This window comes from Zootoca vivipara, chromosome 2, assembly GCF_963506605.1.
Source record: "Zootoca vivipara chromosome 2, rZooViv1.1, whole genome shotgun sequence".
In the NCBI taxonomy this organism is placed as follows: domain Eukaryota; kingdom Metazoa; phylum Chordata; class Lepidosauria; order Squamata; family Lacertidae; genus Zootoca; species Zootoca vivipara.
Genome location: NC_083277.1, coordinates 76,257,477 through 76,273,110, shown reverse-complemented (window position 1 = coordinate 76,273,110; position 15,634 = coordinate 76,257,477). Strand labels below are relative to the sequence as shown.

At 44.2% G+C, this 15,634-nt stretch overlaps 1 protein-coding gene and 1 long non-coding RNA gene across 3 annotated transcripts in view; one reads left to right on the top strand and one right to left on the bottom strand.

Annotated features, from left to right (window-relative positions):
- PPARGC1B (PPARG coactivator 1 beta) overlaps window positions 1-4,678 on the bottom strand; it is a 102,300-nt gene extending 97,622 nt beyond the window's left edge. For both annotated transcript variants that reach the window (XM_035105240.2, XM_035105241.2), the window contains exon 1: window positions 4,502-4,678. In XM_035105240.2, the coding sequence (XP_034961131.2) occupies window positions 4,502-4,585 (84 nt within the window). In that variant the 5' untranslated portion in view covers window positions 4,586-4,678. The remainder of the gene's footprint in view (window positions 1-4,501) is intronic.
- A 102-nt stretch (window positions 4,679-4,780) lies between these two features.
- The window catches only part of LOC132591735 (uncharacterized), a 64,182-nt gene continuing 53,328 nt past the window's right edge, over window positions 4,781-15,634 (top strand). Inside the window, exon 1 of the long non-coding RNA XR_009557161.1 lies at window positions 4,781-5,661. This is a non-coding gene — a long non-coding RNA (uncharacterized LOC132591735). The remainder of the gene's footprint in view (window positions 5,662-15,634) is intronic.

Here is a 15,634-nt window from a genome sequence, read left to right as displayed (position 1 = left end):
CCATTGCCTGCAATCTAAAGCGATACAGTTTAGAAAGGACTCTAAATGCACAATTCTTCTGACTATATAATTCATCTCTCTGTTTCAATCCATTGCTGACACTTACCAAAGCAAATAAAGCAGTGTTAATAAAAAAGAAGCTTATCATTTCCATGTGAAATAAACATGCAAACAACAAAAACAAACAAGGCTACCATCATCACCCACAAATGACCAAGGTCATGTATGTTGGTCACAAATGTTGGTGTGAACAAGTCTATGCAGCGTTTGAGCATCCCTGAGGTGGTGGTGTGATGGCTTCACTAAATGTCCGTTCAAGACAGTAAAACCTGAATCAGGTAAGTGAGAACTATCCTACCACTCCTCTTCTCTCCATTACGCCACTGAGGTTCACAAGACAGTGGATGTGCAGCAGGGCAAAATATAGAGTTCACCTCTTCAAACAGAGTGTGCTGGCCAGGTACTCAAAGGACACTTGCATGTTGTTCTACCAAGAAACCTCTCCCTTGTACTGTCAAGGAAAACAATACCCATGCTTTCCCCCTATTTAACGGGTAGAGAAACAGGCATTCAAAGCAATAGCTCTTGTCAGCCAAAAGGATCATTATGCAGATCTATGAAATAGATGGAAGTATGCATGTGTCTGAAAGAAGACAAACCATTTTGTTTTGGTCAATAACAGTTTACATCTCCAACCATTAATTAATTGAGCTGTTAACAAGATGCTGAGAAAATCAAGTGGAAATATTGCCCCGGGAAGCTTGAAGCCAGCGGCCTGTGTTATCATGATGGTTATTTTTCCTTCAACAAATGAAAAAACAGAAAAGTCTAACTGCTTTCTTGCTCGTCTACAGAGGCAGAAAAGTATATGCTAGTAACTCCTGATACCTTCCAACGCCTGGTGAATTAACAACAATGGCCACAAACTTGAAATAAGTAGCTCAGAATGCATCATGCTGCCTTGCACATAAATCATACATTTCATACTGCTGCACAATAACTCCGTTTTGATGAAAAATCAGACTGCAGAAGAAAAGGCCTTTAATCTCTATCTGTTGCAATGCAGTCGTTTTGTGAAACATCCTTTCCCTCAATACATAACAGCTATCAATGTGAATATAAAACCAAGGCAAATCAGGTTAACATTTCATTGCACCTTTTTCTCAAGATGCCTTTAGTTGTGCTTGGACCGGGCTCTGATTTACCTGTACAATGAAATTCATAGCATCATGACATGAATTTCTGCAATGCTGCTGCAAAGAGAGGAAGGGGGAAGGGGGTTCTCCATAATATATGATGACAAGAGCTGAAATCCTTCAGGGTCTCTGAAAGAAATGGATAATATTCATTATCCCATAGCCTCCTGACATTTTAGCCTCTTAAGAATAATCTGATCCTGTGTTGGAACATAGGGGGCTTTGCAGAATCAGCTTTTAGATTTCATTGAGAACTCAGCAGCCCAGCTGTAAGAAGAGGCTAGTACTGTTGAGTAGTAATGGGAAGAGACGTCAGAGGCAAGCCTAGGAACCACCTCCCGCTTATAGTTACAAAAGAAGCATGTGACAGAAGCCAAGGCTGGAGCCTTTGCTGCTGTTTCATCAGAGGTTAAGGTGGAAGTACAAAGCACACTTACAACTTTTTCCTTTTCAAGGCAATCACATGCCACTCTGATTTACTCCAGACTTTAACCCTTGCATGCATGCAGAGGAGAAAGAGTAATCCAAAGATAAATGCCCTTCCAACCAATACAGTGGGACCAACAGCAGCAAGCAAAGATCAGCCCACCACCAAGTATTATGAATGTAATCAGTTTATATATCATATATTAGCAACAATGCTGCCTATGTATGGATAGCTGCTCACACAACAGAGTTGGTGAAGATATTTCTGGACATTTTCACTCGCGTGTCTATTCATGCCCAATAAACAAGGGCATGCCTCCCTCCAATTACATTTGCAAATATTTTTTTATGAGGCGAGATGTCTCACTTCTCCTGACCCCCACAAAGTAAGCAATACTTTAGGTTCTGCTTTTTCAATATGGAGAGATATAGAGAAAGGCAACCAGAGTATTTTATACACTCCCCATAACATTTTCTCCCAAGGTTTTCCCCCCACTCCTCTCAGAAGCAAACAAGTGTTTTATTGATCCAGCAGTTTCCTAATCCCCCCAACATCCCATAAATAAATTTTTGCACAGTGGTGGTGGAGCAGACAGACCCTGCTTACAAAATATTCTGCCCTTAGTTCTTTAAACAAGCTGTCAGCATCTCCTACTTGATTCTTAGAAAAATTCCCCTTGCCAACATGTCCCATGACAAACCGGTAAGCTCTAGCACTGGCTCTGGAACGGAGGTGCTCAAACTACACGAGTCTGGGCTGGAGCAGGTCCAGCCTAGTTCTGTCTGGCACATAAACACACAAGAGGCTAGGGGAAAATCAGGATGATCGAGAGCAGGGCACTGCTGCTTGTTTGGAGCCCAAACACAGCAGACTTCGCTCTGTTCTCCTTAAATGAATAAACTCAAGGAAGCGAAGGGAGTGGGGGAGGAATGTGCCATGTCCCAAATCAAAGCCGTTTAGTAATCTTTATGAGGAGAGAGCAAAACAAAAAACAGGAGGGCAACGGGAGGTAGTGGAATCGTAACCATGGAAAACTCTTTGCGATTGCAACAGGCTCCTGGCTTGAGAGGTGCATGATGGTCTCGCAGCATATCGGCTCCACAGTCCCTCGCTCACTCCTCCCCATGGAAAAGAATGCAGCCGGCTGCCTTTCCAGCAGGCACCCGCTCGTGATCAGCCGACGGCTGCCAAGAAACCCTTAATCTGATTTTAACATGTAGCCCAGTCCAAAGAGACAGGGATCTGCAAAGTTGCTTATTTGTAGCAACTCAGACCCCCCCCCTCCATTCCAGCGCGCGCGCGCTTCTTCTCTCGCCCCCACTCCAAAGCTGCAGGTATATAGCGAGCAACCCACATGACTCACGCGCGCAACCAAGAAATTAGAGCTCCCACCAGCAAATCTCAAGGACAGCGCAACGGGAGGGGGGGGGGAAATCCAGCACCCATTTATTCCAGCTGCCCCACAGTCAAGCTGAACTGCTGAGTCCTGCCTTCATACATTGTAGAAAGGGGAGGAAAGCAACAGCCGCACTTCCAGAGAACATGCCGGGAGAAAGAGGGGTGTGTGAATTAAATACACACTGGAAAGAATAACGGCTCTTTACTGTCCCGTTCATTGCACCCCAACCTCTCTCGTCCTAACAACATCCAGGAGAAAAAATAACCCCGAAGAGAAAATTGTAGGCAATTCTTTATTTTTATTTTGCAGAGAGGGGAGGGAGGCTCTGCAGCTCCAACCGGGAGACGCTGCAAAAGCCAGGCAGCTTGCTTGTTATCTGGGGCAGCGGCAGAGCAGCGTGACCCACTAGTCCACGTGCCAGTGGTGCTGAAAAGTGTTCCGGCTGCTCGAGTTTCTTCTGTTCATTCCCCAGCAATAAGCGGGGGTTGGGGGGTGGGCTACCCGCAACTGAAGCTTCGCCGTAGGAACACACTACGTCTTCCTTCCGCCGGATCCTCTGTAAGTGCTGCATGGAGAGGAGCAGCACACGCCGCCCTCCAGGGCAATCGGCTGCTTTTGCTACTCAGCCGGGGCTGTGCTCCATCTGCAAGCTCCCTCCCCACGCTCCTCCATTCTGTCTGGTGTCTGGAGGAATCCCGGCTCATAGAGCCGCACAGATCCAGGCTCCGCGCGCTGGAATCTGTCAGAACAGCCGTGCATCTAGCTCTGTTCCATTTTCCGCTGTCGGGGCATGAAGCGGAACAAGGAAGGGATTCGCTACAGAGAAATCAAAAGTCCTTACACACACGCATTTCCCGCTCTCTGAAATATGCAAAGTGCCTCGTAGATCTAAGTAGGCTATAATGCTTTTCCCGCCCGCCTCCCCACTCTTGTGCACGGCTGTTCTGTGGGGTCTTATGTCCCAGGCTTCCAAGTTGTGTCTGAGCGAGCGAGCGCGAGCGCGCACACACACCCCGGTTCCTTCCCGGAGCCCTAAATTCTATGCAGAGTGGATGCGGCGTCCTTGTGATCCCCAAACCCAAGTGCATGCCAGAACGGAAATCTTTGCGTTTCGAGCTCCCCGGTACATGACGGGTCTGGGTCCCGCGTCCCCCATTTTTCGTGGTGCATGACAGATCCGGGATCTATTACCCCCCCCCCGCGATTCCTTGAAATGTAACAGATCTGAGTCCCATTTACAGTTTTACACGGCATTTGGGGGGGGGTAGAGAGAGAGAGAGAGAGATGCCGGTGCACGGTGGCTCTGGGGTCCCTGCACGCCGAGACACCAGTCTCCCTCTGCTCCAGACTCAGCGCCCCCCGGTCCCCTGTCTCCGCCGTGCACGGGAGCCCCCGCTGCCCCTGTTCGGAGATTGCGAGAACCAGACCGGCCGGGAGTGCGCCTGGAGGAGGCTGGGCTGCAGCGCCCGGAGCCCGTACCTGGCTGTCGGCGAGATAGTTGAAGACGAAGGAGGAGAGCTCTTCGTCCAGAAGCGCGCTGCAGTCCGGCCCCGACTCCGCCATCTTCCAGCTCCTCCGGCAACGGCACGAAACAGCATGCGGCAACAGCCACCACGAGCAGCAGTCAGGAGCCAGCCGAGCCGGGCGGCAGGGCGGGGCCTGGAGCCCGCCGGTTGGGAATGGGAGGAGCCCCGGCAGCGGGAGGCTCGGCTGGGTTGGGCTTCGGCGGAGGCGCGGCGCAGGAAGAGGAGGGGAGCGGCTGCCGCGACGCCGCCGCTTTCGCGGGCTTCGTTCTGGGAGAGACGCCGAGGGAGAGGAAGGGTTCGCGCGGGCCGAGAGTCGCGCTCGCAAGTGAGGCGGTGCGTTGAGCTCGCTTAAAAGGCTCGCCGCCCCCCGGGCCCGTGTCCTGTGTTAAGCATTAAGCAGTGAAGGCCCTTTTACATTTTGGTCGGTGGCGGGCGGGGAGGACTTCATTTCTATATCCTTCTTCCCTTAACCCTCACTTGATGTGGCGGGGCTTAAGCCACGGATCATGCTACCTGATCCGGAGCTTGAGGTGGTTACCTGTTGCTGAGAGCGGGGGGGGGTGGATTTTGCGCATGCTCCCCACCACCACTAAAGAAAACTCGGTCCCGCTTCTTATTGCTTCGTGTATTCCAGAGCACGGCTGTAATTGACGCGGAGAGAAACCCGAGGAGGAGTACAAGTACAACCCCACTCCCCCCCCCCTTTTACTTCAGTTTCCTCTTCAGCCCATTCAGTGTGCGGCCTTTAAATTGCTGCCCCTATTCAAGGACTTCCTTTGGCCTCCCGCTTCTTTGGACTAGACACAGAAATAAGAGGGCAGAAATAATGCTATGCTATATAACCACGTTAATGACGCTTCGGCAAGTTGAGGTTCTTTTTCCTTCACTTCGGCTGAACAGGTCGACTCAGCATGCACATTCAAACGTTAAAGCCTTTGCTTGGTTCTTGCAACCCCTTGCCAGTGCCCCCGCCCCGCCCGCCCGCCACAGATGAGGTAGTAATCCCCACCTACGCACCAGAGATGTGGGAGCTAAACCAGCCAATCTACTCTTCCAAGTGGGGGTTCGCATCCCGCCGGCTCACTTGGCCAGGAACAAGCATCTGTTACTGGGGTAAGTCAAAAGCAATCAGGTGTGATATTAGCCGGCTTGCTGTGCGGCATGAACAGAAGATCTCCATGTTCATGGGGAAATGGAACATTTGGGTAGACCTGCTGGGCACTTTGTTCCTGAAGTTGATGTGAAAGCTAAATCTGCAGGTAATGCTGCTCTACAGACTCTCCCATTACCTCAGCACAATGCCTTCTGCCCACCCACCCACCCACCCTACTTCCCATCCCACTAACTCCTTTTGAAAGGCTTGCTGAGCTGACACATTGTGGTTCTTGGGTGTGGAATTTGCACAGCAGCTGTCATTCGCTCCTCTCAATCAATAACATGAAAAGGGAACACAATAGTCAGAGAGAGAGAGAAAAATCATACATGCTGCTTTGGGCCAGCCAGCAGCCACATGTAATTTGTATGCCCTGGACCAGGCATAGACAGGTTTCAAGCTTGTCTGATCTGTTTTGTTTTGTTCTAGAACTCCAAGATCTACCAGCCAGAGCCAGGTGCAAAAGACATACCGTAGATTTAGAATTAAAAACAAACAACCAAGTGCCTCTAAGCCTTACAAATTTGTTTACAGAACCAAAATTGAACCGATGCAACATGCTAGAAGTGGCATGGAGAAAGTAGATAGAGAAAAGAAATCTGTCTTATAACATTAGAACTCATGGGCATCCAATGAAATTCAAAGTTGGAAGATTCAGGACGGACAAAAGCACATACAGGCAACAACCATTTTGCACTTGTTCAGCAGGCGTAAAATGGTTGTTGCCTGCAACCCAGAAGTGGCCAGTAAAGGGGGCAGGACGAGGTGGGCTTACACCCGCTCCACCGATATGCGGGGGTTGCCTGTAGTTGAACTTTAGAATTCACTCTGACTAGAGGCAGTGGTGGGTGGCCACCAAGTTGGATGATTTTAAAAGAGGATTAGACAACTTCATGGGGGTTAGCAGTGGCTCCCAACCCTAATGGCCGTGTTCCATCTCTGCTGTTGGAAGCAGTATGCTTCTGAATACAGCTGCTGGAAACCGCTTACGGGTTTTCCATAGGTGGCCACTGTGAAAACAGGATGCTGGACAAGGTGGGCCACTTGCCTGGTCCATCTGACTCTTTTGCGCTCACAGTCCTTTCATACAAGTCCATTCATATTTGTAGCCTAATTTAGGAGGAAAGGTTTTCTTCTTGCTCTTGGACAACTAAGAGTTGGAAACTTACTGATGTACAGCAAATCACTCAGAGATCTAACAGGAGACCTGCATCTACCTTCTCCCCGGCCCTGTCCTATATGTCATTTCAGTAGCCTCAGAACTAAGCTACCGGTATACTACTCAGTGCTATTTCATTATTTTATTTCTTATATTTTTCCTTCCGTTCTCACCATAGGAGCTGAGGGCAGCAAACAACAAAGTACAGTAAAACAACACCATTAAAAACAAAATAATAACCTGGTTTTTTAAAAAAATATATATATACATATACTAAAAACAATTTAAAATATTTTTAAAATAGTTGCATACCCTCGGAGCTAATACTTTTAAGGTATTACAGTGTCAGCCACAAAATGCTTGGGTGAACAGGAATGTTTTAAAATTCTGCAGTAATGCTAACCATGAGGGAAGCAGATGCATCTGACCAGGGAAGGCATTCCACAAACGGGGAACCACCACTGAGAAGGCTCTGTCATGAGTCCTCATCACCGTCTGGGCAGCTATGAGAACAAGCATAGGATAACAGCTGAGACCTCTCTAAGACTGCAATGCTCCACTCACTTAACCTGCAGATAGTCACATTGAAATTCTTGGGACTTGTTCCTGTTCTCGCTCCCAGTGCACCCAGCTTAATTCACTCTTTATTCCAGTGGCCCATAGGTCTTGTTTCCAGGCCAACCTACTTACCAAGGAAGGGAAAGAATGCTGGCTCATATTTACTCCTGCATGAAAAAGTGGTGGTGGTAAAGGAGAATCCACCACAGGTACAGGAAAACATCATTAATTGAACTGGTGTTTGTTTCTATTCTTGCTGCTATAAAATTACAAAGAGGAATTCAGAAGAACTTGGTTGAATGCTTGGTAAGGATATATGCATATATATTCTTCCTGATTTTGCTAATGAAAAGGCTATTAAGTTAAATATACAGTCCTAAGGTCATTCTCCAAAAGTAGTCAAGTTTAGAAAATGTATTTTACTGATTTAAAGTTTCTTGAAGAGCATAACTAGAAATGTGTGCATACTGAATTTATTTTCTTCTTTAAAATAATGATTAACACATTTTTATTTTCTTTCTTTCTGCACCCATGGGCGTTCTCTTCCCCTTTTTTGTGCTTTTCTATTTTTTTCTTTTTGCATATACTCCTAGTATTTGCTGAGCATACTAGCACCAAATAGTAACATATCCAACCTTGTCAGAGCACAGCTACAATTGTGAACTTCTGCCTAACGTTGCTCTTCACCCCTACCACCATTAAAGCCCTATGCTGCTTGTGTTCGCTGCTAAGGAGCGTGCTTCTTACTAATGGTTGTTCTGGAAAACTTTCCAAGACATCTCTCTAATTCCAGTGACTCTGCTCATTGTACAGAGTAGTAAATAATGGGTAGGGCAATAAATGCTGACAGAGTTGGTCCTTAATTCTGAAGAGGCCAGATTTTACAGCACCTTGGGCTAAGTTGGCAGTGAGCCAGAAGTCCAAAGCTTGTTCCTTGTTGACATATAAATGCACATAGTCATTAGACGTATTTTACAGTGTACTGGGTTGTGTTGACAACCGCTGGAGACATGGTTGCTGGATATTCTGTATACCTGAGCAGAATACATACTGAGCTACATTGAAGCATGCAAAATAAATAAATAAAATAAAAATATTTCTCTTTTCATGGAGCTTTGTTTTACTGACTGGTTTCTCTTTGTAGTGCAGGGTATACTTTCATGTTTTATTGCACATAGATTAAATGTTTCTTCTGAAAAAATTAACAATCAGACTGAAATCCTCTTTATGTCGTACCTGTTTGCTTATCCAAAGCAATTAAAAGGGAAAGGGCAGCTTTTGACAATGCAGGCAGCTGAATAATTTAATTAGTCAATATATAATTGCTCTGAGCAGAAGCACATGCAAGCTAGATCCCCCTACAAGCCCATCAAACTGTCTATATGATACTGACCTGCATAAAAGGATTATGCTGCTGAGAGATATGTAATTACTTGCATTGTGCTTAAGGTTTCTTCATGGGGTGTGTATTGAAGTTGCTTATTGTCTAAGTCTAGTAACAATAGAATTGTGTCATTTATCTGCTCTGTCCTTGACCATTTTAGGGCAGTCTCCAGTTGTTGTTTTTAGAATCTTTATAGACCACATTTTAAAAACTCAGTCAAGCAATAGTTTTAGGATCAACCAAAATGTCACAAAATAGTAAGCAAGTTTTAAAAATTCTCCAGAACTCATCATCAGTTTAGAGATTAAAACAATCCAGCCTGGTGAGGAGTTCTGCAGAACCTGAAAGCTTGCTCACTATTTTGTGGCTTACTTTGCTTGGGCCTAAAAAGAAATCATCTGTCTCCTGAGAAATCTCTATGTGGGACAAGAAGCTACAGTTAGAACTGGATATGGAACAACTGATTGGTTCAAAATTGGGAGAGGAGTACGACAAGGTTGTATACTGTCTCCCTGCTTATTTAACTTATATGCAGAATTCATCATGCGAAAGGCTGGACTAGATGAATCCCAAGCCGGAATTAAGATTGCCGGAAGAAATATCAACAACCTCAGATATGCAGATGACACAACCCTGATGGCAGAAAGTGAGTAGGAATTAAAGAACCTTTTAATGAGGGTGAAAGAGGAGAGCGCAAAATATGGTCTGAAGCTCAACATCAAAAAAACCAAGATCATGGCAACTGGTCCCATCACCTCCTGGCAAATAAAGGGGAAGAAATGGAGGCAGTGAGAGATTTTACTTTCTTGGGCTCCTTGATCACTGCAGAGGGTGACAGCAGTCACGAAATTAAAAAAACGCCTGCTTCTTGGGAGAAAAGCAATGACAAACCTAGACAGCATCTTAAAAAGCAGAGATATCACCTTGCCAACAAAGGTCGGTATAGTTAAAGCTATGGTTTTCCCAGTAGTGATGTATGGAAGTGAGAGCTGGACCATAAAGAAGGCTGATCGCCGAAGAATTGATGCTTTTGAATTATGGTGCTGGAGGAGACTCTTGAGACTGCAAGAAGATCAAACCTATCCATTCTGAAGGAAATCAGCCCTGGGTGCTCACTGGAAGGACAGATCCTGAAGCTGAGGCTCCAATACTTTGGCCACCTCATGAGAAGAGAAGACTCCCTGGAAAAGACCCTGACGTTGGGAAAGATTGAGGGCACAAGGAGAAGGGGACGACAGAATGAGATGGTTGGACAGTGTTCTCGAAGCTACGAACATGAGTTTGACCAAACTGTGGGAGGCAGTGGAAGACAGGAGTGCCTGGCGTGCTCTGGTCCATGGGGTCACGAAGAGTCGGACACAACTAAACAACAACAAAAAGAAACACTTAACAATGGGTTCTTGACTTCTTTTTCTAATAGAGTAACATGGCTTTCTTTACTTTTTGTGTTTTCTAAAATACTGTACTACGGCCATAACCTGTACATTATATTTCATTTTTATAAATGATCTACTGTTATGATCATAGGATTTTAAGGGAACTACTTCTAGTCCAGTCCTCTGTTCTATAGTAAACACATATATACCAATTGTTAACATTCTGGTCTACAAATTAACCCAGTGTGTAATGCACTGCAGAGAGACCTACCACTTTTAATGGCTTAGTAAAACAATCCAGAGTGAGGCGTTCAACGTGCCACAAGAGAAGACAATTAGCCCACCTAGATGCCTAGGTAATATGATCCAAAGGAAAATTCCTATGGTGGTGAGAGGCAGCAGAAAGAAAAACCCATTCACTAAGGCTACAGTCCTATACAGATGTGGAATTAAGCCCTGCTGACACTGAGCCTTACTTCTGAGTAGACTGATATATTACTGTACCATAAATTACCAAATAACTGACCATTTAATGAAAGATGGCTGTGCCAAATATCCGCATCTCTAATCATGCAAAGTGCAGGGGAGAGTCATTTTAAATAGACCCTAGCTGAAGAACCAAATTATGTGCTTTTCAAGGCTCAGGTTAATTTTTCAGGAGGTGATCTTTGTCCAAACTTTTGAAAAGCAAAGCAGGTATGCATAAACTTTCTGTCTCTATGGGGCATGGGGAGAAGGCTGATCTGGGTCACAGAGGAGAGAAGTTACCAGAGTGGGTGGTGCCCACTGTATTCACTCAAAAATTCAAATGTCCCCACGTGCACAAGAAGATCAACAACTTCTGCAATAAATGGTATTGGCTCAGCATGATACCTTATAAAGGTGGGCAGGAGCTGGGACCGAGCAACAGGAGCTCACCCCATTGCAGGGATTCGAACCACCGACCTTCTGATCAGCAAGCCCTAGACTCTGTGGTTTAACCCACAGCGCCACCTGGGTCCCTCTTAATTTTATCATACCACAAATACGCATGCCATCCGGCAATCAGCATGTTTTTACAAGAGTAGAATGTGTCCTTTTATTTAAAATGCATCTCTGGGTTATTTGTGGGGCATAGGAATTCGTTCATTTTTTATTGTCAAAAATATAGTCCAGCCCCACACAAGGTCTGAGGGACAGTGAACCTGCCCCCTGCTGAAAAAGTTTGCTGACCCCTGCTTAAGGCCTGCCTGGTCCCATAAGTACCTAACTGTATTGTAAGATTGTCCACAGAATCCGCTTCTCACTATGGTGACCTGAGATGAGGCCATTTTGGCAGTAACCCTAATCTTGTAAACTTCTTTTCATAGGAGAGCTCCGCTACTTTCACCCTGGTTTTTAAATTGTTAGTTAATGTCAAAACCCAAGCAAACAGTTTCACAGAATTGAACAATTAGAGAGCTCTAGAGATAGTTTTAGGTTGGGCTGACCCTTCTTCCATAATGCAGTTTGTGGTTGTTGCCGCAGGTGGTAGGTACACCTAGGGATGTGGGAGAGAATTGATTCACTTTGCAATTCAATGTGAACCTACCTAATTCATACTTTCTGAAATGACACATAAACTGGAAACACAGCCATCCCAATACATTCACACTTATTTGAATTTTTCAGTGAAATTATCCATCCAAATAATGTGCATAAATGCACATGCTTGGGTGGAGTGTGCATATAAATGCATATATTAATTAAAATAATGCACAAAGCACATTATATTATGAAAACTGCTTTGCAAAAGTATGTCAATGAGGCAAAATTGCATACAAAAAGTGTATATTAGGAGAAATTTGCATTAGCAGGCTGGTTGATTTTTTGTGAGGACTTTTTTAAAATTGCAAACTGATGTAGAAGTGTGGAGAACTGAATTTGAGATTGAAAAAATGAGAAATTGAGAAAGCGAACTGGTACATCCTCCACCCCCTATTTACACCCCTGATAGTCTGTTTTTCTTAGATACAGAGGACGCTATCCCATCACTAGTGTTCAAGCAAGATTCAACTGCCAATCTTCATTTGTATATGGAACAGGGAAGGCTACTATGTCTTTTGCCTCAGGCAACAAAATTTCTTGGGCCAGCCTTGTCTTCAGCAAACCATACTTGAGCTTTGGATATGTTTTTTGCTGTTCATATTTGTTGTACTAAACATATTTTCATGATTGCTTTAATTTGTATTCTTAGAATTAAATTGTATAACCTTTAGGGCCAAAAGGAAAAATTAAAATATTACAATAAATATTTTTGGTCACCATACTGAACCACAATCCCACTGTCGACAACGCCAAATTTCTCTAGACCTCACATGCAGAAATATGACAAAACAAGCCCTTTCACTAATAATATGGAATGGTTTGATTTTTCTCTTTCTATTTTTGTTCTTGCCAAAAACAAGGAGGAAGAGCGCTGTTTACTGCTGAGAAATTTATGCTGCTGAAAGGAGAGGAGTCAAAGATTGTACTGCATCTGGAAGAAGGATTGATGGGGACGGAGCGATAAGGGAAGTGAGTTTTTATTTATTTTTTCTTCATATTGCTGCATCGTACCTTCCCGGACGCGATGTCCTGGCTTGTTTGGAGTGAAAGAGAAGCAAAAGACTGTGTGAGTTGAACTTTATAACTGTTGTTACTGAGCATATTTTTTTAAAGATGTGGAGTTGCCGATGAGAAAAGCCTCCCCCTAGTCGGGCGGAAGGAGTTCTGGACGCGCTCGGAGGATTTATGAGTTGTGACGCACTTTAAATTGGAGCAGCGACCTGAAGCTAAGTTCAGCTATAGGGCAAGGAGATCCATTAATTTACCAAGAGTTTATGGTTTGATGTTTGGGTCTCCTGCCTGAAAAAGCTGTAAATTCTATAATGATCGTGAATCTTCATGGCTATGAGAGAAAGCGAAAGTGATTTGAGCTTTTTGAGATGGCGCTGCTTCGGGCTGCTTCGACGCAACAAGGAGCTCCATTAAGAAGATTTATGGGGAGGCTGGACTGATTAACTCACACAGGAGAAAGAACATCTGTGAAACTTTGTTTGATATTTATCTCAGCGGCTGGGAAACAATCGGATGAAAGTGGAAAACATCTATGTGACTGTAAGGGGAAGATCTGGATTATTATGAACTTGGAGGACGATTTGAACTTTAGAAAAAAGACGGCAGTGGACAGTTGCGAGGAATTCCCAATTTCTTGAAGCATGGGAACCCAAATAAAAAATTCTTTAGATGATTTGGCATAACATTCGGTTTGATTGATATATATATGTGTATAATTTGAAATATTGAATGTGATATAATTGGTTTTAATTGGAAAATTAATAAAAATATTTTAAAAAAAAACAAACAAGGAGGAAGAGAGAAGCCTTTATAAGCCACATTACTATTGTGGTAATACTGTCTGCTCTGTGGGCCAAACACAAAAGGCTCAGGAGTTGTAAATGGCTCATAAAACTGAAGTTCACTGTGGCCACATACCATATATAAGCAGTGGGGGGGGGGAGCTGAGAAAAATGCTCCCAAAGGACTGTACCCAGCTACTGAGCTTCTCTCTGCTGTTATTTTTACCCTGAACTAAAAATGTGCAAGGTGCTTTAAAGGAAATGTAATCATTGGCCAAAAAAATAAAATAATATAATGTTATTCAATAGCAGAAGGACGGGATTGTTTTCCAAAACAGTTGTAATCTAGAAAAGAGCAATAGTATTTGACAGCCAGATAGTGCTCTGGAGGCCATAATCAACCATCACTATACTTCATTCAGGTACCACAAGTGTGAAATATATTGTACATTAAAGGAGGAAAAGCCAGTGCTCAGAGAAAAGGTTGTCAGGTTATACCCTGAAAAGCATCCATATATCCTTTAAATCTCATGATGCAGCAAGAGTCAAGGCTAGGTTTTCACATGTTTCCTCCCCATGTCTTAGTGCGTTTAATGCACATGTCCCCCCCCCCCCTTCAGATATCGGAAGAGTGATCAGGGCTGGAAACTTGGGAAAGAGGTTAATCCTTTCCCCATGCACACTGCTCCCATTGAACATTTGCCCCCTGCCCCACCTAAGTTATTTTCCATTTTCTTTCTGAATCATCTTGTTACTTTTGCTAACTGGCCTTTCTAGGGAAATTAATTTGAATTTATCCATCTTAAACTCCCTGAACTGGGTAGGTGAGGACAGAGATTTCAGTTAGGAGACAGGAGAATGATACGTAGTTGTATAATTGCACAATTACCTTTTTAATTGGTTCCTTGCCACAACTCATTGAAATGTGAGCAGCAAGAAGCACCTGATTATTATCAACCCTTTGTTTCACAGCTTTATGTAACTTGCAAAAATGGTCAGACTGATTTCAGCACTCATTGCACCCACCAGTGCAACTATGTAGTTGAATGCAACCCTATATGCAAAAGGTACAGAAGTGCCAGTAAAATAAGGAAGGTATTCTAAGAGTTTTATCTTTTGTCTTGGTGAAAGGGCCAGCCTATGTCCTGGCAAACGAATGATATGAATACAGATCTCTGATAATAATGGCTCAGTGATCTTTGAGGTGTGTGGACACTATGCTGCAGTACTGAGAAGTCTGCAGGACATTCTGACTTAGGTGTCAACTGGTATTTGTGCTTTATTGAAAACGTTCAAAGCATCTTGCTTGGCCATAATTTTATATGGTTGTGAGTCATGTATTATAACCAGAGCAATTTCCAAGAGATTAAATGGCTTTACAGCCAGCTGCTGTGATGTGATCTAGGTCCAGGGAGACTGTGTATAAAGTTACCAATTTTAAGTGTAACAGGAAAAGTCTGCCAGTGTCCTTTCAAAATAGCACAGTTCAGAGACCAACTAGTGTCACTAGGCCACTGGTCAGGAGGAGTCGCAAAGTTTATCTCTACCCTTCGCCTACCAACTGCTGAGTGTTTGACACAGAAAAGAGAGCCAATGGAAAGCAGCTGAGCAGGAGACACCCCAAATGCTGTGTAAACTCAACGGCTCTGGTTTCAGATTTCAGATGCCTCTGGTACTTGTAAAGTAGATGTTGTAACAACTGAGATGACATGTGCTGAAAGGCAGAAATGTTTAGGTGCCTATCCAAAATTACAACATCCTCTTTTGCCCTTATCCATACTTGTCCAACTCTTATATATTATCATTATTGCTGAAATTACCAGTTACAAAATCTGTTCGCCCCCCAACACACTTTGTCGTCTGAATACCAGTTTCGCTTAAAAAAAATTGCATTCCCTTACCAACATACTGTTCTCACTTATGCATATTTGCAGCCGAGTTTCTGATGCTGGGGAGTGCCTACTATTGACCAAGGACATTTAAGTAGATGCCATTGTCTTGTTCTTTATTCTGTTCTGTGTATCATTACAGTTTTACACGGCATTTTTGGGGGAGGGGTGTCAGGAGCCAGAGTCAGGAGTAGGTCAGCAATAACAA